Source organism: Homarus americanus, unplaced genomic scaffold (assembly GCF_018991925.1).
Source record: "Homarus americanus isolate GMGI-L3 unplaced genomic scaffold, GMGI_Hamer_2.0 scaffold22250, whole genome shotgun sequence".
Taxonomy (NCBI): Eukaryota; Metazoa; Arthropoda; class Malacostraca; order Decapoda; family Nephropidae; genus Homarus; species Homarus americanus.
The window spans coordinates 1,328,631-1,355,352 of NW_024741189.1; the positions used below are offsets into that span (position 1 = coordinate 1,328,631).

The window sequence follows — 26,722 nt, forward strand, 5'->3', positions numbered from 1 at the left end:
ATTCATACACTTACAGATGTGTTTGCCTCTCTGTTTGAGGACAGTGACTTGGTGGCATCAGACCTGGCAGCAGCTCTGGTCCTGCTGAGGCTCAAGAGGAAGCATGAGGAGCGTCAGGAGGAGTCCTTCAGGAAGACCAACCTCCATATGCCCATTTGTCGCTCCTCCACGGCCAGCATTGGTGAGTGCCGTACAACAGACGGGTTATTGTAGATTTATTTGCTTGTACTATACATGTAGTGCTTGCCTATTGCAGATACGGGTATTGTCTGACTCATGATCTTCCTATCTACGATATTTCACTTGAACGATGGGCATGTATTAAGACCACCCCCCTATATATGATCAAAAAATTCACTTTAACGACGGTCATCGTTCGGCCGACGAGGAATGTGGAACGCATCTCTCGCTGTACTATCGGCTGCCGTCTACCCGCGTGAGGTCACCCGGTTCACTACAGTCCAGAGCTTTGTTCCCCGGTGATCACACGTGCCAGTGAGAGGACATCACTAACATTCACATTGTACTTTGTTTTGGTTACTGAATAAACAATGTAACTTTGAAAGCCAAGGCACCCAGGAAAACTGTGTCTCTGGAAGTGATAATTGACATTGAGAAATGGCATGAGACTTCCAAGAGGTTGTGTGGGAGTGACGTCTCCACTCCACCTTCAAGAGTCCCCTTAGCCTCGTGTAATGATGACCAGACTCGTTCTTATTGATGTGGTCGTTGTTGTTTAATTGTGTTTTATTAATAGTATTAGTGTATCAATATTATTTTGGGTGATACATGTGGGTGTCGTCCTGGCTGGGAACGTATCCCATTGAACCCCTTGTTGTAATGATCCGTGTCTATGATATTTTGACCTGTAATGGGGTTATCGGGATGGTAACCCCATCGTAAATAGGGAGATATCTGTATAGCAGTTGACCTGACTTGTGCTGCCTATCACAGTCTGCAAGTGTTGATGGAAGAACTATAAACAGCTGAGAGTTGTGTCTCGTAAATTGTGTAGATATTGCACACTATTATGAAATATTTGAATAAGACTTTTGGCTAAATCTAAGCATTTCTGTTCAGGTGCTCTGCAGGATGAGGGAGGACTGCCGCACCAGCAGTCACCTCGCCCGGAGTGGATGAAAGTCGGCAGCGCTCACCACTTTATGAAATTTGCCCTGGCATCGTATGGCTGGCCATGGTTTGTGTATGGGAGGTTTTGTCAGGCGTGCTGCTCCCTCTGGTCCCACTTACACTGCTGTACGTGTTGCAGGTAAAAATATCTTCCATTAGTGTTTTTAAAAGTGTCTAGTAACAAAAAAAAAAACAAGTCATGACTTGTATCAGGTAATAACCCATTTGTGTTCAAGTATAGCTTACACTTGTGACACTAGGTCTTGATCTTGTTACTAGCACAGCACAGCACAGCACTGTACTGTACTGTACTGTACTGTACTGTACTGTATAGGGACAAACACTAACTATAATACTGCTTTCTTTATTTGTACTGGCTGGAATATCATATATGGATTTTATTAAGTGCGAAATAAAATAGAAAAAATTCCTAACTTAATCATTTTAATTTGTGAAAATAACAATATTAATGTTTAATATCATAGAGGAAACGGTATTGTACAGGAGACAGATTGTTGGTAATTGAATAACATCATTAATTACCTGGGTAATATGAGTTTCTGGGATAGGATCTAAGAGCTGCACAGCACAGTACAGTACAGTACAGTATCCTTACTGCTGAGTCTAATGAATTTCAGAATGAGCAGTATGGCTGTTGTGTTATTGCAAGGGTTGGTATGTCTGATTGTAAATGCATTTCTTAATACTGTAGTGTTGTAATAATATTTATAGCTCCTCTTTATGTTAACTTTGGAATGAAAAACATAAGTTGCGATATAATTTTCTTGAAGCCAAGATTCCACAGTTTGCTTTGTTTTATGCTCAGGTACAGTATTTAGACAACTGAGGAGGTAAGCCGCCATACAGTATATAACATATAATGTGGCTGCAACAAAATAGTTAACATAGGTTAGGATTGTATTTGTTTAACTGTAATGCAAACTCACGGACTGTTGTTCTGTTTGTAAAAGAATTACGAATATAATGTTTAAATTGGCAGGTGTCAATGTTTACAATGTAGCGCTCATGTGATCCTAAACCTAATAATTGTATCATGTTAATTGTTCTTACACTGTACAGTACTTGGTGTTATAAACATGTTTTGATGAGTTCAACTGTAAAACTTGCCAACTCCATTTTCAGTAATCTACAAACCTCAGTCTTGTTCATCTTTTTGAAAGGTCGACTTTTGGTGATTACAAAGAGTGGTGTTGGGTGATGAGTCACATTTATTTACACATACCGTAAGGAACATCATGTGATTCATCATCTTGATGTTCACTATGGATAGTTGCCAAGTATTGTGTGCAGCCATTATCACTATTCTCAGTGAGGTCTTAAGTTTATTTTAGTTATGCTATTACTGTACTGTACTGTATATAGTATATACAGTACAGTACAGTAATAGCATAACTATATACATTCATGGAATATAAGTTTTCGATGCACACTGTCTGACAACTTTATATGCAAAACATTCTCATCTATTCTGGGGAAAGTTTAATTTAATTTGTTTATTTATGTTTCATTTTACACCACTCTAACCACCGCCAAAGTACAGTGGTCCCTCGGTTAACGAACACAATTCGTTCCAGAGGGTCGTTCGTTAACCGAAAATTTCGTTAACCGAATCCATTGTTTCAATGGGATTTTGGGTAATTGGTTCCAGCTCACCGAAAATTACATACGAACTAAAAATTAATGCAGTAAAGTACACTTACTTTGAGGTGTGTATGTAGAAGGCTCCTGGTTGATGATGATGATGATGATGGGAATTAGAAGTGGGGGTGGAGGAGAAGGGAGAAGAGAAGGAAGTGGGGGTGGAAGAGAAATCACCCCATGCTTCGTGCCGTCATTTCACCCATAAAATTTTTAGTTCACTTGGTGTAATTCAATTATATTTTCTTTAAATCAACACTGCACTGCACTGTATATTGTCAATAAATCAACACTGCACTGCACTATACTGTATATTGTCAATATGTTAAATAAATTTCAGAATGACCAATAATTGTACTGTAAAAATGTAAAAATATTTTATGTTCAAGAGAGTCTCAAGCAAGATGTTTCCTCCACTGAACAGAGATACAAACTGAGGCCTTGGTGGGTGAGTGAAGTGGGTGATTGGTGCACCAAAAACTAGTTCCCTGTACTGCAATTATGTTAAATAAGTGTTAAAATGACAAAAAAAAATTAATATAAAGCTTGGACAATTATTGAATAGTACAACAGATTTCAGATTTGCCCCCGAGGGGGCTAGTTTATTGGGCACCCCCTTACATCCTGTGCAAGGTGAAGCGCAGAAGCGTTTACAGCGCCCAATAGGGAAGTATGAAAAGTTCATACTTGCCTTTATGACTCGTACATTAAGGGCGTAAAAGCCTGAAGGGTCATAGGTTTTGTCAAGTTACATAAAGTGAGGGAATGATGAGTGTGTGGGGGGAAAGTTCCCGGTACATTTTATCTGTTTATGGCAAAGAGTGGCAGGTCCCTAATAATGTCAAATGCCAGGCCTGTGACTAGGAGGAGGGATATCTGGTCTGGGAGGGAAGAGGTGTGAATAGTACAACCTTCTTGATATTTACTCCAATTTTAACGAATATAAGCCCTAGAACCGATTACTGTATTGGCAGACTAATCTTCCAGCTGGTGAGCAAGCCAAAGCATGTCAAAACATTTTTGTAAGAATTTCATTAACCAAATTTTTGTTCGTTAACCGAAATGAGGATTCTTATGGAAGGTAATTCGTTAACAAAGGCCTTCTTAACCGAGGGACCACTGTACTTCTGCTCCCCAAATTTGGGTAATTGGTATATTCAGGATCAGGTCCAGGGTCCACTGACCTCATCCTGAATTCTGTCAGTCATCCAAATTATCCCTCAACTCAGGAGACAGGTCATGTGACTTTGTTCTTTGTCTTTTTTCCCTGTCAGTTGGCTGAAGTGAAACTCAAAGTGGCCTAGAGGCGTGCTAAATGCCGTGATTTCTCGTGATTTTTCATCGAGTGGTATTTGCCAATACCCACTAAGCAAATCTAAGTTGCTAAATACCGCATTATCCTTGCCTAAGGATTGCAATATGTCGCTCAAGATAGGCATTGGGTACCTATCAGGGATTGTTTGATCATTTACGCGCCTGCAATCTATGACGGCGCCATCCACCATCCTTTTTCGGGACGAGGAATAATGGGCTGTTAAAGGGGGATTTTGAGTGTCTAATGACATTCTCATCTAACATACCCTGTACCATATCTTGCACTACAGCGCGCTGGCTATGAGGTAGTCTATAAGCTGGTACGTAAATAGGGTTGGTTCCTTCCTTTAACGCTATATGATGGGATGTTAAATCTGTCTGACCTAGCGTTTCCCCTGGCAAGGCTACTATATGTCTATAGTCGGCAAGCAGCTCTAACAGGCGTGTCTTGCCCTGAGGATGATCGATCACCTTAACATGTGGCGCTACTTGATCTATCCTGGCCAGTCGAGTCTGTTGGCAATTCGCAACAATACCTCGAATTGGGAATTTATTTGGTTGCACTTCGACATTGTTGTGATATCTAGAAAATCACACAAATAACATCCTTTATTTAAGATTCGTGATATTGTGAAATTGCTGCCGCAATCCCGTAGACTTGTGTGTGTGTGTCTCAGCAGACACAGCTGATTCCAAGGTCCGGTGATTGGGTCAATGTTCACAAAAAATCCTGAGTATAGCAAACCGCCGCTAATGGTCACACAACGTCATCCACAACACCATACCTCAGAATGCAGAGACCATCTCTCAGACCGGATGTGTCATCATCACTAGGGTGGGTGCTGAGTGCTGGTAACTGGGGGTTGTTCACGCCATACGAAAGAATTTTGTTGACAGGATGTTGATTGATGAGTAGTCTCAACAACTGCAGTCACGTCCTGTCACACCCTGGGCAGTGAACAAATCATTTGCAGAAACTAATGTTCACTTCAGCTCACAGGATTGTTGCGTTGGTGAATTCCTCATTCTGGTAATGGAGAGTACTCTTCAAAATTGCAGGTACTATCTTCCAACTCTTGCTGCTGTAATCACGCTGGGAAGGTGTGTGGTTGAGGTCGAGAGATATCTCTGACGCATGATCCGCCTTCCTCTTAATAGGATTGGTAGACAACACTTTCGTCCTAGCGGTGAGCATAGGTTCAGAATGACTCATTGCTGTGTAGGAAACACCTTTAAACGTAACACTATTATTACGTGGATGAACATCTATCATGTTCTTTCGAAGAGTTGGTAGACCAAGTAACCCGTCAGCTGGCAAATTAAACTGCTGAACTATATAAAAGTCCGCGTAGAAGGGAGAACCACGTCTTGAGAATCTGAGTGGTAACGTCACCATTCCTTTGATGCTCAGCTGAGTACCTGAAACTCCTTCGAGCTCAGCGTTACTAGGCCTCCATTTGAATTTGTGGTGAGGGAATTTACGTTGTAACTCGTGATATGATGTCAAGGCCAATACATTAGCGCAAGCACCTGTGTCTATATCAAGAGCCAATCTGGTATTATCCACTCTCACCGGCACTGACAACACTTCCACTTTTCTAAGCGCCGCTATTAACGAGGCTGCTATAGACGTGCTGTGAGGAGGGGTGGGAACAACCCTATCTATCCCTCTCCGTGCTGTGGTGTGCGCTTGTCTTCTCCCAATGACTTGTCCTGGGGACGTTTCTGCTTGTGCCTATACGACACCTCCGTTTCACTTAGGTCCACTCCCCTAGCCTTTATTAGTATATCGCACTCATGTGAACTATGAGATGTCGATTTGTGAAGAGCGCACCATTTGCGCACTGTCTGGGTAGGAGGAGGTGCTGCTTTGGCTACCTCACTGTTTGACCTTGAGAATGGCTTTGCACCGGGTGTGGCCTTAAAATTAGCACTATTACCTCGGAGCTGAAAACAATCTTCCATTACGTGGCCACGTTTATTACAATGTGCGCATCGTAACGATGTTTTCTGTTTATATGTTAGGCGGAGAGGAGCGATCGGAGCTAAGTGTGTCGCATAAGGAGTCTGAGAGTGAGGCATCTGTGACATCTGAAGTTGGCCCAGCTGTGACCTACCCCCAAAAATCCCAATTAGCGTTCGCTTGAACTTTTCATAGTCAGGACTTTGTAAACCAAACGCATTTAAACGACTGCCTGCATAGGAACCCTGCGTTATATGGGAACGTACATATGCTTTCTTCTCTTCGTCAGTCGTTATGTGACTATTGCGCATGCTATCTTCACATGCACGAATAAAATGTGCGACCCTATAATCGTCTTGTCCCGTGAAATTTCGAACATAATCACCGCTCTGCATGATATTAATAACATTATCAGCTTTAGGTGTGGTAGTAGTACTGGTGTGAGGTTTAGAGAACGTCATTCTAGTGTTAGTATTAAGCAAGTTAGTATTCTTACTCTTAACTGAAGGCTGGGTTAAGGTTGTTACCGATTTAGCAACAGACACACTATCACCTGTAACAGGGGTAACTGCTTTAGTATACTTAGGTGAGGTACTATAGTGATTACCAGACCGTAGGGTACGACGGTTTAAGTCGTCAAATGATTCGTCTATAACGTTCTCACTACTTCCTACCGAATCATTTAACTGTGTTCCATACTCAAAATCTATGTCAGTCTGGGCTTGATCATCGATGAGTTGGTTATCAGCAAACAGTTGCGCTAGGCGTTCGATTTCATCTACATTAGACATGGGAAACTTAGAAATTATCTATTAGCCCCCTTGGGTCAATGAATACTTAACAGCAAGTAGATCACTTGCCTCTCATTTACAAGACAAATGAATGTGTTTTGTAGTTAATTATTAAACTATCAATAAGTAGACAGACACTTACAAACTACTGTAGATTATAGGATTTCAATACATTAATCTTACATTCGACACTTTATCATTGAAATAATCCTATCCGACGAACCTATCGGTGTGAAGATATCTCTCGAACGTGTTCATGTGTGTAGAACTATGTAATTTAAATACCTATTTATACAGAGTAGTACGTCTGTATAGAAAATGTGATCCTTCAAAAGTTCTGAGTGGAGTGGTGGGTGGAGTGTGGGCGGGGCCTCTTCCTAGGTTGCGTGCGCTGCTGCTGGTTTCCTTGGCAACGAGAGACGCTTCTGCTTTGGTGAGAGACGAGTCCACTTGAATTAGGTGAGTTCCTCCTCCGGCGATCAGAAAACGATGATTGGTTATCACACTGGTGGTTGCTGGTTCGCTGGCGAAACTGCCGTATGCCAAGTCTTCACAGTCCACGTATATATGGAAATCTGTATGATGACACCGGAATTCGTAATTCGCGCTGACGACACAACAATACCGCTCAGCTGTTAGTAAAATACCAATTGGTAGGCCAGGCTACAAAACTGTTCTTCAACACTGCAACACTGTAATGTCTAGGGAATGCTGAGTGGAGTCTATCTCAACCGGCTCCTTGTATATGTACCAACAGGCTGTAATATATGTATATTACGAATTCTGCACGTATTTGTATGTGACAGAGACAAGGAGCGCTCACTACATATCGTCTCAATACGGGATATAGTTTTAAACACTCGGATTATGTAACGCGTCACTGCTGTGTGGTTTCTTGTTTTTCACAAGACACAGACGGATGATACGATTACCAGTTTGAAGAATCCGTACACACCGCTTGCCACCTATATGAATCGGCTGCTTGTCCAATTAACCAGTCCGTTCACACATATTTATATTTGGGTTTTAAGTAACGAAACCCAAACGGTAGTTCCTTTGTTTTATTATAAAAGGTTGTAGATATAATTCCTGAGTGTATATCAACCGTAAGTCTCACTGTCTAGGAGTGAATGAGAAAGGGACGGCGTTTATGTATGATAAACGTTAGGTCACGTCCTTACGATATGAGTTGAGGTGAGCTACTGAAGCTTAGGGGCATCGCAGTGCGTGCTTACAGAAATGCTGAGCTATGGGTCTCGCCCTCTTGGGTGAGTTACCCGCTCACGTGTCCATCTCATGTCTTACTCATAGACAGTGGAAAGTTACAGGGGGTGAATCTGAATATAATATCAGATGTATTGACCCATTTATATAATACATTCTGTTGATGAGACAGGGGCCTATTACAATTCGTTAACAAAGGCCTTCTTTAACCGAGGGACCACTGTACTTCTGCTCCCCAAATTTGGGTAATTGGTATATTCAGGATCAGGTCCAGGGTCCACTGACCTCATCCTGAACACTGTCAGTCATCCAAATTATCCCTCAACTCAGGAGACAGGTAATGTGACTTTGTTCTTTGTCTTTTTTCCCTGTCAGTTGGCTGAAGTGTACCAGCTCTTGGATGTTGTCTTATATTTCTCCAGTGTTAGTTTTGACTTCATTTACCAGTGTGAACATTCCACTTTTGGAATAGCATCTACATATTATCAACTCACTTCGCAGTGTAAGTGTTACATTTATTTATTACTGTCGGTGTCGTACGTTGACGCCGTTAATTTAACACCGTTAGTGGACGGCGACAACTTTTTGTTAACGCCGACGCCATAAATTTTTTGGGCAGGTGATGCTACAGGTGACACAGTCAACTTTTCACCCGAGCGGAGCGTCAAGCTTCTAAAATTTTAGATTTTTCCAAGTTCGATTTTCAATCATCTTGTTATAAAAACGACGGGAAATAATTTTGCCGCGCCCGCCGCCCGCGCACCTGCGCAGCTTTCTACAGATTTGAATTTTCAAGTCAGGAAAATACACCAACCAGATGTCCAGGTTGGTGGAGAAGTCCGTGCATGAGACTGACAGCAGCAGTGAGGGAGACAACAAAGACCATGATGTGGAGGACGAATTGTTCCAGGCCCTGTACGAGACCCCCCCCCCTGCAGGAATGAAAAAAACCAGTGACCTTTCCAAGCGTTTCCTGGGGGAGAAACCTTGGAAACCTTCGACAAGGACACCTTCCCCAACAAGGCCATGAGGGAGTTGTTCATCAAATACAACACCCCCATCCCCTCTAGTGGAGCGCATGTTCTCTGTGGGCAAGGACGTCTTGAGGCCCAAGAGCAGCAGAATGAGCGACAAGCATTTTGAGATGCTAGTATTCTTGTGAGGGGACAATTGAATAATTAAAATGATATAATATAAATCATAATAAATTATTAAAAATTAATGAATATTTTTTTATTTTGCATGTTACTCCCATACACAGGAGAATATGCGTTTCGGGGCTGCATATGTACGTCACCGAAAACTCGTTGACGCTAGGTGTTGACGCTGACGGCGTCAATTTATGAAATCGTTTACGCCGACGGCATCAAATTTCTCGGCCGTTTATGCTGACGGCGCCATTTTTTCGTTGACGCGTACAACACTGCTGACTGTATTATTACTTTGTTATTACTGTCCAGGCAGTCCCTGGTTATGTACGAGCTCTGTTCCTACAGACTTTCTTAAGTTGAAACACATACCCTATGTACACACTGTACTTACAGAATATTGTTTAAAATCCCATTATATCACAGCCTAAGTCCTTATGTAATCACTTAATTTAAGAACAAAGAAGAAACAGAACAATGAAATACAGTAAATGAAAGTAAAAAATAAGTCATCAGGTAAAGGCAGTACAGTAGGCAGCTATCAAACAGGGAAGTACTACTGCCTGGGAAGATATTGGAAGCATAATGTGTTGTAGGCAGCTATCAAACAGGGAAGTACTACTGCCTGGGAAGATATTGGAAGCATAATGTGTTGTAGGCAGCTATCAAACAGGGAAGTACTACTGCCTGGGAAGATATTGGAAGCATAATGTGTTGTAGGCAGCTATCAAACAGGGAAGTACTACTGTCTGGGAAGATATTGGAAACATAATGTGTTGTAGGCAGCTATCAAACAGGGAAGTACTACTGCCTGGGAAGATATTGGAAGCATAATGTGTTGTAGGCAGCTATCAAACAGGGAAGTACTACTGCCTGGGAAGATATTGGAAGCATAATGTGTTGTAGGCAGCTATCAAACAGGGAAGTACGGGAAGATATTGGAAGCATAATGTGTTGTAGGCAGCTATCAAACAGGGAAGTACTACTGCCTGGGAAGATATTGGAAGCATAATGTGTTGTAGGCAGCTATCAAACAGGGAAGTACTACTGTCTGGGAAGATATTGGAAGCATAATGTGTTGTAGGCAGCTATCAAACAGGGAAGTACTACTGCCTGGGAAGATATTGGAAGCATAATGTGTTCTAGGCAGCTATCAAACAGGGAAGTACTGCTGCCTGGGAAGATATTGGAAGCATAATGTGTTGTAGGCAGCTATCAAACAGGGAAGTACTACTGCCTGGGAAGATATTGGAAGCACAATGTGTTGTAGGCAGCTATCGAACAGGGAAGTACTACTGCCTGGGAAGATATTGGAAGCATAATTTGTTGTCTGGTGAGCCTGGGTGAGCTAAAATTTTGGACCTCGGTCATCTTTGGTCATCCTCTCTTAGGGATTATGGGGAAACTTTCGTCGTGGCCCTCGACATCTCCAAAGCATTTGACAGGGTATGGCACAAGTCTTTGGTTTCTAAACTTCCCTCTTTTGGTTTCTCTCCCCCACTTTGTTCTCTCATCTCTAGCTTCCTTGAGAGCCGATCCATGGCAGTTGTTGTCGAGGGATCGATCTCTCGCTCTTTCTCTACCAATAGTTGTGTCCCACAGGGTTCTGTTCTTTCACCTACTCTCTTCATTCTTTTTATCAATGATTTACTTCACACTACAACTAATTCTATCCATTCTTACGCTGATGATTCTACTCTACACTCTTCTTCACAGTTTCCCCTTCCTCCTAACTCTCAAACTAGATCTATTTCTAGAGCTGATATCATTACTTCTATCAATGTGGATCTGTGCAGCATCTCTGAATGGGGAGGTACAAACTTGGTTAAGTTAAATAGTAATAAAACTCAATATTTACCAATTACACTTAGTAAATTAGATGATATCCCACCAATTATATTTCAAAATGCAATCATTCTGCCAAATTCTGAAATAGATATGTTAGGCCTCACTATTTCCAATAATATGTCATGGAAGCCACACATCCTCAACATTGCTAAAGCTGCCTCCCGAAAGTTGGGAATGCTGTACAGATGCCGTAGCTACTTCAATCCTGAGCAGTTGCTTCAAGTATATAAGGGATTCATTCGTCCTAACTTGGGGTACTGCTCTCATATCTGGGGTGGCTCTTCTTGTGTCCAACTATTAGATAGGGTGGAATGAAGGGCATTTCGTCTTATTTACTCTCCTCCTTTAGTTGACAATCTCTCTTCCCTTTCTCTTTGCCACAATGTTGCTTCACTCTCTCTCTCTTTTACAGGCACTTTAATGGGCAATGTTCGGTGGATTTGGCATCCTGTGTACCGCCGGCAAGGCCGTGGGCTCGTAACACACGTCTTGCCCGCGGTGCCCACCGTTTCTCTGTGGATGTCGGTCACACTAGAATGACCCGTTATAGTACCTCCTTCCTTCCTCACACAGCCAAACTGTGGAATGCTCTGCCTTCTTCTGTGTTTCCATACTTATGCAATCTCTCTCTCTTTAAAAAGCTGATTTTCAGGCATCTTGGTGGTGTAGATTAACACAATATAACCTTTTTCTTCTCTATTTTCAATTTCTTTCTGTTTTTTTTTTCCGCCCCCCAGGTCCCATTGTGGGTCGTTTGACCTGTGCCCGGGTGGGCTAATTCCCGTAAAAAAAAAAAAAATCAGCAGGTGGTGGTAAGTAAGTCAGGGACCCCCTGTATTTACATTTAGAAAATATTTTTTTGTACAGTAATTATAAATATAATATTTTTTGTGGCAGCCAAGGAATGTTTGTTGGTTGGAATAATGATGAACAATCTTCAGAACGATGTGAATAAAATGCAAAACTGAACAAAAATTGAATGAATAATTGAACACCCAAATTCGAAAATTGTCTAATAGTGTCAAAATATTTCGAACTCAGTTAAATTGAAATTTTCTGTAATTCAAGTGAGCGAAAGCCCCTTTTCTTGTCATATTAATGAGGGTATAGTGAACTTACACAACCGTACTAAACCATCAATTTAAGTTTTTTCCTGTAAATATTTTATAAATACTACATATACTTTGTGTATATTTGCATACTGTCAAGTAGCCATACCAACATATCATGATACACTGAAGATTATCTCAAAGTATTTTTCCCAAGTGTTTCAACTTGAAAAGACCAAAAAGTGACAATACTTGTTGAGGAAGTGTACAGTATTAATGTCTGGTGTTTAGTCTTCATTGATAATAATTAAGTTCTCCTCTGGTCCACCCCTTAAGGGTGATGGTTTAACCCCTTAAGGGTGATGGTTTAACCCGTCCTGTACTCAAAGGGTTAAGGCACCATGTCAACAAGTGTAATAGATCTGTGGAGTAAGAAGCTCCAACTATACTGTATGAGACAAGTGTGGTACAGTATAACCCATTGTCAGAACAGTGTACCAAATAGCCCTTGACTCAGTGTATAATTATTGAGTGGTCACCCACAGAGCAGCGCCAAATTACGTGATGCAGGACAACTGTTGTTTGTGCCACACTGCAGCACTCAGGGCCATCACAGGCCTCACGGAGGAAAACATCACCTACATCACCTTCCACAACAAGATATATGAGGTACTGTAATGTGTTATAGGAGAGATGTCTTAACCTAACACTCTGCATGGTGGTGTAAACACTTCTCATATAAATGTTCTTGTATTGATTAGTACAGCTTTGTGTTCTTAACTTTTCCCTTCAGTATTTATTATATTTTGATTCTTTCATAGGCTCTTTTGGGAACCACACACTGCTTTCTGCATGTCCCATAATTCTCTCCCACCTGGGGTACTGTCACCCCTCCTTCATTATCAACTCCCATCCTATCTGATCATCATCTTTCTGTGAATCTACACACCGATACTGTCACACACACACACACACACACACACACACACACACACACACACACTAACAACACCAACCTACACCTCCCAACTACTACGACTACTACTTTGCTGTCACTCAGAATCGAGTACTGTATGACAATCATCCAGCTATAATACAATGATATGAGTTATTAGAGATGTCACCTACGTTGGTGAGTTTTGAGGTGACTAAAGAGGCCTACATGGGACCGGCAATGTCGTTACTTTTGTTGCACAAGTGGAGGGCTGCATCTAGTGAGGGAGTGGCGTTGGCAGCATCTTTCCGGCGTTGGCGCTTGTCTGCCTCAGCTTGCAGTCGGGCTAACTCATGTGGTGCTCCTCCAAGCGTTACGGTGTGGAGTAATCGATTACCAGGTGAGGGTTTCGATTTGGCACTTTTTCAGGTTTGTCTTAAGACTATCCTTATACCCGGTGTTACGTTTACTATTCATTAAGTGATTGTAAAGTAGGTGCTTTGGCAGTCTACTGTCATCCATGCGGGTAACATGGCCAGTCCAGCGTAGTTGTTCATGGATAATGGTAGCCTCGATGCTTCTACAGTTGGTGTCAGCGAGGACACTGGCATTTGTTTTCTTGCCTTCCCAGCGAACTCCGAGGTTGGAACATAGACTACGTTGGTGAAAGTTTTCAAATGCCTTGAGGTGCTTCCTGTATGTGACCCATGTCTCACTGCCATATAGCAGGGTGGGGAGGACCACTGCTCGATATACGTGCAGCTTTGTAGATAATTTCAGCTCCTTACAGCTGAAGACACGGTTTCGGAGTCTGCCAAAGGCTTGAGATGCATATCTGATCCGATGCTAAATCTCTTCATTAATGTCCGCGGTGGTGGACAGGTTTGAGCTGAGATACTGAACCAGGGGCAGGCTGAAAGAGAATCTGAGTCTTGCGTACATTCACCTCAAGGCCGAAGTGTGCTACACATCTGCGTAAGTGTTCAGGATCTACTGTAGACGTTGAGTGTGAGCGACAAGGGTGAGGTCGTCTGCATACTGAAGTTCAGTAATGGAAGCTGCCGACACCTTTGTTCTTGCCTGGAGTCATCTTATGTTGAAAAGACCCTTCATCTGGTACTGGATGTCCACCCCGCCGGCTAAATTGGCACTAGCACGAGTCAGGAAGGCAGCCAAGAAAATGGAAAGGAGAGTTGGTGCCAGTACACACCCTTGTTTAACCCCTGTTTGGATGGGAAGATCTCGGACTGGGTGCCATTGTACAGGACACTGAGGTTCATGCCATCGTGAAGTTGCCTCACGATTGCAATGAGTTTTGGTGGGCAGCTAAATCGGCTGAGGGTCCACCAGAGGGCTTCCCTGTTGACCGAGTCGAAGGCCTTGGTAAGGTCGATGAAAGCTTTGTCCAGGTCACGACGCTATTCTCTGCACTTTTCTTGTATCTGGCGGGCAGCAAGTATCTTGTCAGTGATGCCAATTGATGGTCTAAAGCAGGGGTATCAAACTCATGGCCCGCGGGCCAAATGTGGCCCTTGGGATGGTCAGGTGTGGCCCGCAGAATGACGGTAAAATTTATCAGCCCTTGAAATTATGATAGAATTAGGTATGAAATACCAAACCCGTATTACTGGTAAGCACTTGGATGTCATCACCGACTTGGAATATCACCTTTGCAGCCAAATATAGAAAAACTTGTGGAAGAAAAACGTTTGCAGTGGAGTGTAAAATGAGGTCAAGGTTGTGAGTTGCTTGATAGTTCTTGTTCTGCATGTACTGTACTGTACATACCGTAGCTGTCATAACAAGGTTGAGCTCTTAAGTTTGAAAACACAAATGGAATTCTATAATAAATTGTAGCCCCAAAATAATGGGTATACAGTACTATACAGTCAGTTCTGCTACAACGTGATAGTTGTGTTCTTGTAAAACCTCGCGTTGTAGAAATTCACGCAATAGAAATAACAGGACTTGTGGAGAAAATTGGGTTAGGTGCAGATTACTCGAAATCGAAAAAAATTTAGTAGTTAGCCTAACACAAAGGATAGCAGTCTAAATAAATGTTACACTCATATCTAATAATGAAATCATACAGTAAATATAAAACTTTACCTTGGAAAAATATGAATACGTATAACTTGATTGGGGAGAAGGGTGATTTTGAGGTTGAGGAGTCATGCCTTTCTTTTACGATCATCACCGGGAATGCGATCACCAGAACGCTTCTTGGAGATATTCTTCTTTTCCATAGTCACAGTTAATATCACAAAATTGGAGAAATAGTAAGCAAAAATCACTGAGGACACTTCAAAACAACCCACGTGTTTCAACTGATCGTGTGATGGAAACAGAGAGCGCGGGTGTAAAAGGCTATTAGTCCGCACTGCGAAACATTATTTTTATTTATTTTTTTCATACAGTATTTATGGGAGCAGCTAAATTTGCAAAAAAAGGATGAAATTTATCGAATCCCTATCAAATAACACTTCACAAACAAAACACATGAATCAATTGAGCATGTGATGTCGAACGTGAACTGTAAACACTGCATAACCCCGCGTCAAGCGACGGTACACTTAAAACGTTCGAGCGGAATCGCATTACAGCCAACACGCATTCGCGTTTTACAAATATCGTTCTTCTATTCATCAATCGTGTTACAGCCAATTCGCGTTGACAAAACACGCGTTGTAGCAGAAATGACTGTATGCCTTTTGCTATCCTATTATTAGCGTTAATCATGTTTATTAAGTAAAATGAATTTCACATACTAAAGACCGGGCAAACCCAAATGAGGTATTCCTGGTAAGCCATGTAAGCTGTAAGGCAATGTGTGAAGCTGTAAATTTCCATCCTGCAAATATGGAATACAGCTACTCCTCGACTTACGACATACTCGACCTACGACCACCCGGACATACGACCGCCCCAGTCGTACAAAAAAAAATTAAATTACGTATTTTCGAGTCCCAACGTTAGTGATTGCGCTGTGTACTGACAAAATTTTCGTTTGTAATTCACTTTAAAATGGCTGGCAAGCTTAAAAGTGAGAGTTCTCGATGTTGAGAAGAAAAAGAGACACCCAGAAATTTATGTAAATCTACCCAAAGATACAGTTGAAAAAATTTTGCATTATTAAAATGTACAATGTACTAAAATTTTTATCTCGTGCAAAATATATGACGTTTATATTCAAATTAATCACTATCTTATAAGAATTCCAGCAATGTAAATTATATTCTCCCCGGTCACTTCTATGACATTTTATAAGCAAAAAACAAAAACTCAATCTAAAGGACACAAATAAACAAATAAATACTTCACTAGACCTTCAGCGCTAACTGTCAAACATGTCACTGTCACCCCTCCCTCCCTCCCTCTCTCCCCTCCAGGGTTTGGTGTTGTAGGCCTAAAGTTTTTATTTTATTTAATATCTCAGACTAAAGTTAGGAGAATATAATTTGCATTGTTGGAATCCTTGCAATACAGTGAATACCTGCAATTTGAATATACAGTGACCCCTCGGTTAACGAACTCAATCCGTTCCAGCAGGTTGTTCGTTAACCGAAAAGTTCGTTAACCGAAACCATTGTTTCAATGGGTTTTTGGGTAATTGGTTCCAGCTCACCGAAAATTTCCTAAATTCAACAAAAATGGTAGAAAAGTTCACTTACTTTGAGGTGTGTATGTAGAAGGCTCCTGGATGATGATGATGATGATGATGGGAATTAGAATGGGGGTGGAGGAGAAGGAAGAAGAGAAGGCATTGGGGTGGAAGAGAAGTCACCCCATGGCACCATTTCCCCATAAAATTTTAGTTCTCTTGGTGTATTTCAAGATTATTTTCTTTAAATCAACACTGCACTGCATTATACATTGTCAATATGTAAAATATATTTCAAAATGACCAATAATTTGCTTGGAAACACAGAAAAAAAGCGTTTAGTTGAAGAGAGTCTCAAGCAAGATGTTACCTCCAGTGAAAACAGAGAGAGACTAACGCCTGTTTGCTGTGTTAAGAGGCTGGATGCCGCGCATTAAACTAGTCACTCTACCTTCAATTATGTTCAATAATTGTTAAAATGACTACAAAATTGAATATTAAACTTTTAAAATTATTGAATAGTATAAACTTCTTGATATTTATTAAAATGGTAAGGAATTTAAGCCCTAGAACCGATTAATGTATTGGCGGACTGATACTAAAGCTGGTTGCCCGGCCAGTGCTAGCTAAAACATGTTGAGGTCGGTTCGTAAGAAATTCTTTAACCGAATTTTTGTTCGTTAACCGAACTGAAGATCCTTATGGAAGGCAGTTCGTTAACCGAAATTTCGTTAACCGAGGCGTTCGTTAAACGAGGGGTCACTGTAAACATAATATATTTTGCACAAGAGATAAAAATTTTAGTACATTAGTGTACTGTACTACATTTTATAATGTAGAGTTTTTCATCTGTATTTTTGGGTAGATTTGCATAAATTTCTTCATTTATTTTTATTAATTTACATTCACACACCATACTAAAAGAAACGTAAAATAAATAAATGACCTAAGTGCAAACCTGTACTGTACATGTACTAAACGATTAGGGTACTAAAAATTTTGTCTAGTGAATAATTTGAATATAAACTTCATATATTTTGCACAAGAGATAAAAATTAATCACCTGTAGAGATTTAAGAGTTCTAGTGTATATGTACGTATATATATATACAGTCTTGATAAAATCACTCGGGAAAAGGGAAACAACGGAGCACCTTAGCTTTCGTCTTTATTCAAGACATCTTCAGAGGCAACAGTTGCCTCTGAAGATGTCTTGAATAAAGACGAAAGCTAAGGTGCTCCGTTGTTTCCCTTTTCCCGTGTGATTTTATCAAGATTTATCTTATCCTCGTTTTCATTGTGGATCTACATGAAATATATACAGTATACAATATAGTGATTTATGGCCAGTTTCAGGGATTTTTAGGAGTGTTTCTGACTTTATGCATTTTTTGGCTTCATTTTGCATGTACTTTTTCTGTATGTTGGAACCAATTGTGTTTGTTAATCAAGGGACCACTGTATTATTTTCGCATTTTCGACTTACGACCAATTCGACTTATGACCCGGATTTGGGTCCCTAACCCCTTCATAAGTCAAGGAGCAGCTGTATAGCATTTGTGTTGGCCCTGAAGAGGGTAACTAAAATAAGAATTGGCCTTTGAAAGGTTTTGAGTTTGACACCACTGGTCTAAAGCCACATTGAGATGCTGGGAGGAAGTTTTCCACCTCAGGAAGAAGTCTGTTTAGGAGGACTCGGGCAATAATCTTGCCAGCTACAGAGGGCAGCGAGATCCGCGGTAGTTGCCACAGTCTGACCGGTCTCCCTTGTTCTTATAAATATTGATGATGGAGGCGTCTTTAAGAGCTTGGGGGATTTCCTCCTTTTCCCATATATTCTCCTGGAGAGAGTGGAGACGGCTGGTAAGCAGAGGTCCTCCTGCTTTATACACCTCGGCTGGGATCCCATCAGGCCCTGAGGCTTTGTTATTTTTCATCTGTTTGATGGCACTAGCTACCTCATCCAGGGATGGAGGATAGCTGAGATGGGTCAGCTCTGGATGATGAGGGACCTGCTGGGTTTTCAGGACATCCACATCGGTGTTTTGGTTGAGCAGTGAATGGTAGTGCTCTTTCCAGTGCTGAAGGAGGCCTTCATCATCTTTAATTATGAAGTTACTGTCGGATGAGCGGAGGGGGGCTGCACTACGAGTGATTGGCCCATAAAATGTTTTAATGGAATTAAAAAAATTCACGCATCTTGTGCTGATCTGCAAATTTTTATGCTTCACATGCTTTATTTTTAAACCAATCTTTCTTTAGATTTTGAAGTTCTCGCTGAGCCACCGCTTTCTTCTTGTGGAAGGTATCAGCTTTGGTCTGAGACTGAGGGTTGTTCTGTCAGTCAGTAAAAGCAGCATGTTTATCATCGATGAGTACATTAATTATCGGGTCATTTTCATCAAACCAGTCCTGGTGTATTCTTTTGATCTGGCAGAGAGTCTCACTGCAGGCTTGTCATGACAGTGTTGAGAATATCCCATTCAGCACTGGGATTAGGTTGTTTTTGCCTGGTTGTTTATCAGCCCATGTTCGAGCTGCTCTCTGAAAGCATGTGCTACCGCTGGATCCTCCAGATGCTTAGTGTTAAAACCTGTTCTGGAGGCTTGCTGCCTTCACCGTTTTGGGGCGATGTGAAGTGAGAGCTTTTCTCTGACAAGTCGATGATCAATGTCACAGTGGTCTGAGCCACGCATGGCACGGGTGATGAGGACATCTCAGTGATCTCTTTCTCTGACAATGATGTAGTCAATGAGATGCCAGTGTTTGGATCTTGGGTGTTGCCACGAACCCTTGAACTTGTCGGCCTGCCTAAACAAGGTATTGATGATAGTGCGGTTGTGTGCAGCACACTTGCTGAGGAGGAGTAGGCCGTTAGGATGACACTTGCCTTGTCCATTTCTCCCTATGGTTCCCTGCCAAATGTCAGTATCTCTGCCAAATCTGGCATTGAAGTCGCCAAGGAGCACAACCTTGTCTTCTCTGGGGATAGAGGTTAGCACTCTGTCAAGGTCGGCATAAAAAGCCTCCTTGATGTCATCCTCTGTATCCAGTGTTGGGGCGTATGCACTAATGAAGAAGGCATGACATGAGTGATTCAGTGGGACTCGAAGCGTCATGAGGCGCTCGTTAACCCCAACAGGCATTTCAGTTAGCCTGTGTAGGATGGATTGGTGGAGGGCAAAACCATCTCCATAAATGCGGTTTCTCTCCACAATAGGCTTACCCTTCCAGAAGAAGGTGTAGCCAGAGCCCCTTTCTGTGAGTTGGCCCTCGTCTGGGAGTCGCGACTCACTAATGGCTGCTATGTCAATGTTATACCTAGCCAACTCTTTTGCCACAAGGGCAGTTCTTCTTTCAGGACGATCATTTGTACCAGTATCCAGAAGGGTCCTGACATTCCATGCAGCAACCATAAGAGGTTGTATAATTTGTTTTTGTTTGGATCTGTGATTATGATCGTGTTTTTGACCACATAAGGATGAGCTTACTGGGTGTGGTTGCCCTGTCAGGTTGGGTTTATAGGCAGGCTATTTTTAGGGCATCTTTTCTAGCCCCCTCCCCATGTGGGGTGAGCAGATTGGCTCCTTAAAAGGGCTGCTCAGTCACACAGACTGGATTGGATTGCACAACTGCCTAGATCTCAGTGCATAAACGACCATCTTATCTGTGCCGCCCATGTGCAGAGTTGTGACTAGAGACTCCCGGCAGTCATCTCTGCCTGTACCCCATCGCCACTCGTCCATCGCCATAGGACTTTTGTGGGTTTAGGGGTTTTGATGATGTTGAGAGGTATGATGGGCTGGATGATGGCTGCGCTTGAGTTGATTTATGTGGTGAGGCAGGAGCGCAGGCTGCAACCACACATTTTTGGCTCTCCCTTTTCCTGATCCAGTGGTGCAAGTGTTGCAATGACTGGGGAGAGGGAGAGTTGCAATGGACTGCCGATAGCCCAGTTTGTTGGGTTTCACCTTAGTAGCCTGTCCATCATGCATTGCCTTCGTCCACCGGTGTAGTCGTTGGGTTCCCATGGTGGTCACCTCTTCCGCCTACACCGCTGTTGGGGTCTTGTTGGAGCTTTGTAAGCATGTCTGCCTGATGCTGGGCTCCACCACAGATTTTTCGTTCGTGGTTTACTCCCGTAGCCTTATACCTACCAAGGTTAATCTGCAAGGCAGCAGGGCGGTGGTTGGTAGGAGCCTAAACGTGTCCACATGCTAGTGGGCCTATGTGCTGTCCCTCTGGGGCCCACTGCTACTCCAGGATTCCCTGCTGGTCTAGCCTGGGCCCACGAGGCACCCAGTTACCGTGTGTTGCCACGAGGAGGCACAGCAGGAGTCTTGAAGGTGAGGAGGCTGTGTACTGGCAGGGGAAGACTTTTGCTTCCCCATTCGCCACGAGGGCTAATCAGCGGCGGCAGCTGAGAGCGAGAGAGCAAGCAGTACTTGCACCCCAACACTGACATAATGCTGCCACACTAGACGTATTTTACCACCCTGTGTGACACCTCCCAACACACACACAACGTCTTACACCTCCCAACACACACACACAACGTCTTACACCTCCCAACACACACACAACGTCTTACACCTCCCAACACACACACACAATGTCTTACACCTCCCAACACACACACACAACGTCTTATGCCTCCCAACACAAATAATCCTCAAACATAGATTACACAAATGATCTCATGAGTTGGGGCCCCCTATACCCATAAGAGTCAGGCTTTGTAGAACTGTATAATAATAATAATAATAATAATAATAATTGACGGTTTATTGAAAAAATTCTGCAGCCCGAAGGCTAAAAATATACATTGGACATAAATGACTTATTACATACATTGGTGGTTTAACAAAAGCCTTCATTAGAGAAAGGTAAAGGAACTTACAGTGAACATACAGATTAATGTAGGTGTTGAACAGCAAACTCGTAGTGTAGTAACTCCCTCCCAGATGGTGTTAGGAGGAACTCATGTGGTGTAGTAGTTCCCTCAGATGGTGTTATGAGGGACCTGGCGTGGTGTAGTAATTCCCTCGCAGATGGTGTTATGAGGGGCCTCACGTGGTGTAGTAATTCCCTCACTGATGGTGTTATGAGGGACCTCATGTGGTGTAGTAATTACCTCACAGATGGTGTTATGAGGGTCCTCACGTGGTGTAGTAACTCCCTCACAGATGGTGTTATGAGGGGCCTCACGTGGTGTAGTAACTCAGTAACTCCCTCACAGATGGTGTTATGAGGGGCATCACGTGGTGTAGTAATTCCCTCACAGATGGTGTTATGAGGGGCCTGACGTGGTGTAGTAATTCCCTCACAGATGGTGTTATGAGGGACCTCACGTGGTGTAGTAATTCCCTCACTGATGGTGTGATGAGGGACTTGACGTGGTGCAGTAATTCCCTCACACATGGTGTTATGAGGGACATGTGATATAGTAATTCCCTCACAGATGGTGTTATATGAGTGAGGTGTGGTCCCAGTCCTTCCTATCGTAGACGGATTAACACATCGCTGGTTGTTGTTGGGTCTCACGGGCCGTTATCACTGGGTACCTGGGACCTCACTGTGTGAAGGTTAACTTGGGTACGACTGTTACTGTTGAGTTGTTCTAACTGACTTAAGTACTGTTCACCACTGTTCACCTCTGTTTAACACTGGTTCCGTTCCTTTCCTAAATGAAATTGTAACTTCTGGCGAGAACTTGTTGATATTCCGGTGGGGAGGAGGGTTCAGGGGAGTGGGTTGGTATGGGCCAACTTAACAGTTGACCTGGCTGCTCCGAGAGGAGCGCCAGGTACGTCTTGACCCTTCGGTGGTCAAGGATGTAGTGCAGGGTATTGGCATGATCTACTGTACCTTATTACTCTACTATTTATTCCAGGTGCCATTTTTTGTTGCCATTGATGATGAAACACAGAACGTGGTGGTGGCCATAAGAGGAACCCTCTCCCTGCACGATGCAATCACCGACCTCAACGCTCAGTGTACTAATGTTAGTATTGGTCCCTTATTGTGTTGTCTGTTTAAACATGTTGTTGATCATTGTTACCAGATGTGAGATGTTACGAGAGGTGTGAGCGAGATGTTACCAGATGTGTGAGTGAGATATTACGAGAGGTGTGAGTGAGACATTGCAATAATAACAAGATGACTTTTCAAGTGTTTTTCTTAGGTGTGTATTGAAGGGCTGCCTGAGAGTTGCCTGGCCCACAAGGGTATGGTACAGGCAGCGAGGTTTGTGCTCAGAAGACTAGATGAAACGAGAGCATTGGCTGAAGCATTCGCTGCCCGCAGTGGCTATGGTCTGGTCATTACTGGTTAGTGCTCAACAGTTTTCAGTTTTATTAATACAGTAATACCCTGATTTACGCGGTCAGTTGAACCCGTGGACGCTCGTGTAAAACGGGAAACGCGTAAATGGAATAACAGAACATATGGGATTAATTGAAATAGAGACTGGGCCGACTCCCAAACTCCACTCTTTCCGACACAATACCTACGTTGTAGTGAAAATAACATCTTAACTTTCTGATGGTATGCACACACACATAATATAGAAGAGAAATATCAATAAGAGAATGTAATATACTGTACCAGGTAAAAGAAAAATCAAGGTTTAACACTTACGTCAGGTTAGGTTAGCTTAGAAAAAAATCAAGGTTTAACACTTACGTAAGGTTAGGTTAGGTTAGGAAAAATCAAGATTTAACACTTACGTCAGGTTGGGTTAGCTTAGAAAAAATCAAGGTTTAACACTTTCGTAAGGTTAGGTTAGGTTAGGAAAAATCAAGATTTAACACTTACGTCAGGTTGGGTTAGCTTAGAAAAAATCAAGGTTTAACACTTTCGTAAGGTTAGGTTAGGTTAGGAAAAATCAAGATTTAACACTTACGTCAGGTTGGGTTAGCTTAGAAAAAATCAAGGTTTAACACTTACGTAAGGTTAGGTTAGGTTAGGAAAAATCAAGGTTTAAATCCAAAAATGGCGGCGCGGCAGGACCGCCAGCCGCTCTCTGCGTATATGAGTAGATGCACCGCATAAATTGGGTATTCTGGTTCTGGCAGGGTACTGCGTAAATGACAAAATGCGTAAACGAAACCTGCGTAAACTGAGGTGTTACTGTATAGGTCATTGGTTAAAGCCTCAATATAACGGGTTTATTACCCACCTCGATATAACGGACTGGCCTCTCCAATATAGTGTATTACATGAAGGTGTCTTGTCACCATTCCTATAATGTAAGAAGAAAGAAAGAAAGAAAGAGTTATTCCTGGCTTATAAATGTGTGTGTGTGAAATAATAATAATTAACGGTTTATTAAGATAACATGGCAGCCCGATGGCTGAAAATATACAATGAACAGAGATGATAAGTTACATACGGTGAGATCGGGGAGTGGGTCACTTGGTTGACAAAAGCTTTCAATACAGAAACATAGAGTCAACATATAGATTAACTTTAGAGCTGGTCCTGTGGGAGCTGGTCTGTAGACTTTCTTGTGACCCGATGTTGGCACCAACAAAGTCCTTCCCACTGTCTTGATGGCCGTTGTACCTGACTGCTAAGCCTCTACATCACTACAGCTGCAGATGTACCTCGTGGTCCGGGTAGGTCCTCCAGCGCACACAGGGTGTTGGAGATGGTTCTTGTTCCTCATGTGATGTAGTTATGAATTCATAGTTCCTCACCTGGGTGGAGTAGGGAGTCCTCATTTGTCTCCTGGTGTTGTTTGGGGTGTTTCTTGGCTTCTCATCCAGTGTTGGGGGTGGTGAGTGTACCGCGGGCTGGGTGCGTCAGATCAACATTGGCCGCTAAGTACTGGTTGTCGCTCTAACAGTTGTTTCTTCCTTTCGAGATGAAATTGTCACTTTTGTATATCACTTGTATGTTTCAGTGGGGGGACTCAAGAAACTGGCCCTGTGAGATATAACAAATTTTGTGCGTTACATTCAAAACGCACTCCTCCGCTTGTCACTCTGGAATGTATGTTGCAGTTAATGAGATAAATGCTCAGTAATGTGACGAGCTATGAAGTAACTGCGTGATGATCTGTATCTGTTAACTCATCATGTCATCCTGGTTGTGTACACAGCAAGGTGAGTGGTGCTGTGATCTGAGTATAAGAAGATGGAGTATGCCGGTCACAAGAGCCAGTCAAATATAAGAAAACTCCCAAAATGCAAAACTAGTAAGGTCTAAGCTGCATATTAGGTGGTTCGGTACATGTCAGGAGGAGACTTATTATTTCTCAGTATACTGTACCAAGTTATTAATGATTAATGTACAGTGGTCCCTCGGTTAACGAGCACAATTCGTTCCAGCAGGTTGCTCGTTAACCGAAACCATTGTTTCAATGGGTTTTTGGGTAATTGGTTCCAGCTCACCGAAAATTTCCTAAATTCAACAAAAAAGGTAGAAAAGTACACTTACTCTGAGGTGTGCATGTAGAAGGCTCCTGGATGATGATGATGATGATGGGAATTAGAATGGAGGTGGAGGAGAAGGAAGAAAAGAAGGCATTGGGGTGGAAGAGAAGTCACCCCATGGCACCATTTCACCCATAAAATTTTAGTTCTCTTGGTGTAATTCAAGATTATTTTCTTTAAATCAACACTGCACTGCATTATATATTGTCAATATGTAAAATATATTTCAAAATGACCAATAATTTGCTTGGAAACACAGAAAAAAAGCGTTTAGTTGAAGAGAGTCTCAAGCAAGATGTTACCTCCACTGAAAACAGAGAGAGACTAATGCCTGTCTGGTGTGTTAACAGGCTGGATGGCACGCCAGAAACTAGTTTCTTTACCTTCAATTATGTTCAATAATTGTTAAAATGACTAAAAAAGTTAATATTAAACTTTTAAAATTATTGAATAGTATAAACTTCTTGATATTTACTAAAATAGTAAGGAATTTAAGCCCTAAAGCCGATTACTGTATTGGCGGACTAATACTACAGCTGGTGGACCGCCAAATGCAAGCGAAAACATGTTGAAGTCGGCTCGTAAAAAACTCGTTAATCGAGGGATTGCTCGTTAACCGAAGTTAAGAATCTTATGGAAGGTAAATCGTTAACCGAAATCTCGTTAACCGAGGCGCTCGTTAATGGAGGGACCACTGTATAGTATTCTTCTAGCTGACTGGCTGAAGAAAGTGCTTGTGAATCCTTACAAGGGTAAAGGTAATGCACTTGAACACAAGAACAACTTGCACCTGAAGCTATGGAAAGAGTGATTGAGAAATTGATAAGGGAGATAGTGGATATTAATGAAGTGTATTACAGGATGATGCCTGGTAGGGGAACTACAGAAGCAATATTTATGGCCAGAAGCTACAAGAGAAATATCAAGGGAAGGAGAGAAATCTGTACCTTGTATCTGTAGATTTAAAGAAGGTGTTGAGCCATGAGAAAGTTAGGGTTGATGAGTGTCTTGTTTGAGTACTGTACTTATGGTGAGGGCTCAAAAACTACTGTGAGGAATGTGATGGTTAAAGTCGGGGTTCATCAGGGGTGTGTCTTGAGCCCCCTTCTGTTTATCATGGTGCTGGAGGCAATATGATGGGACTGGTCAGTTGTTGTAGTGCTGATAGTATTGTAGAGGCAGTGGAGAAATTTAAGAAACAGAAGGATGGAATAGACTCAAAGGTCTTGAGAGTGAATGTGGTGAAAAGAACAGTACTGATTAGTGAGGGACCTGTGGTGGAGAGTGGCAACGTGTGGAAGGTGTTGGCAGCATCTGTATAATGTGTGGAAGGTGGGTACAGTGAGTGTGGTAGGTGGGTGCAGTGAGTGTGGTAGGTGGGTACACAAGAGGTGTAGTGGAGTAAGTGGCAGACTGCAGGATGTTGCTGACTTATAAGTCTTCTGCACGTGCAAGTAATTATGTCACCTTAGTAAGACTGGAGGTAGTGTTGGAGTTTGCCCAAGTGCTATAGCCACTAGTGGTGGGAGGAAGTTTAGGGAGTCGCTTTTATTGACAGCCAGAGGATCTTTTTTTGTGTGAAAGGAAAGATGTTTGCAACCAGTGTGAGACATGTGATGTTG

General features: G+C 42.3%; 1 protein-coding gene across 2 annotated transcripts in view; it reads left to right on the forward strand.

Moving 5' to 3' along the window:
* LOC121875782 (diacylglycerol lipase-beta-like) overlaps nt 1–26,722 on the forward strand; it is a gene marked incomplete at its 3' end in the record, with an annotated part of 56,941 nt that overhangs the window by 22,909 nt on the left and 7,310 nt on the right. For both annotated transcript variants that reach the window (XM_042380477.1, XM_042380478.1), the window contains 5 exon segments: nt 17–181; nt 1,081–1,270; nt 12,673–12,796; nt 22,556–22,666; nt 22,847–22,991. In XM_042380477.1, coding sequence (XP_042236411.1) covers nt 17–181; nt 1,081–1,270; nt 12,673–12,796; nt 22,556–22,666; nt 22,847–22,991 — 735 coding nt within the window.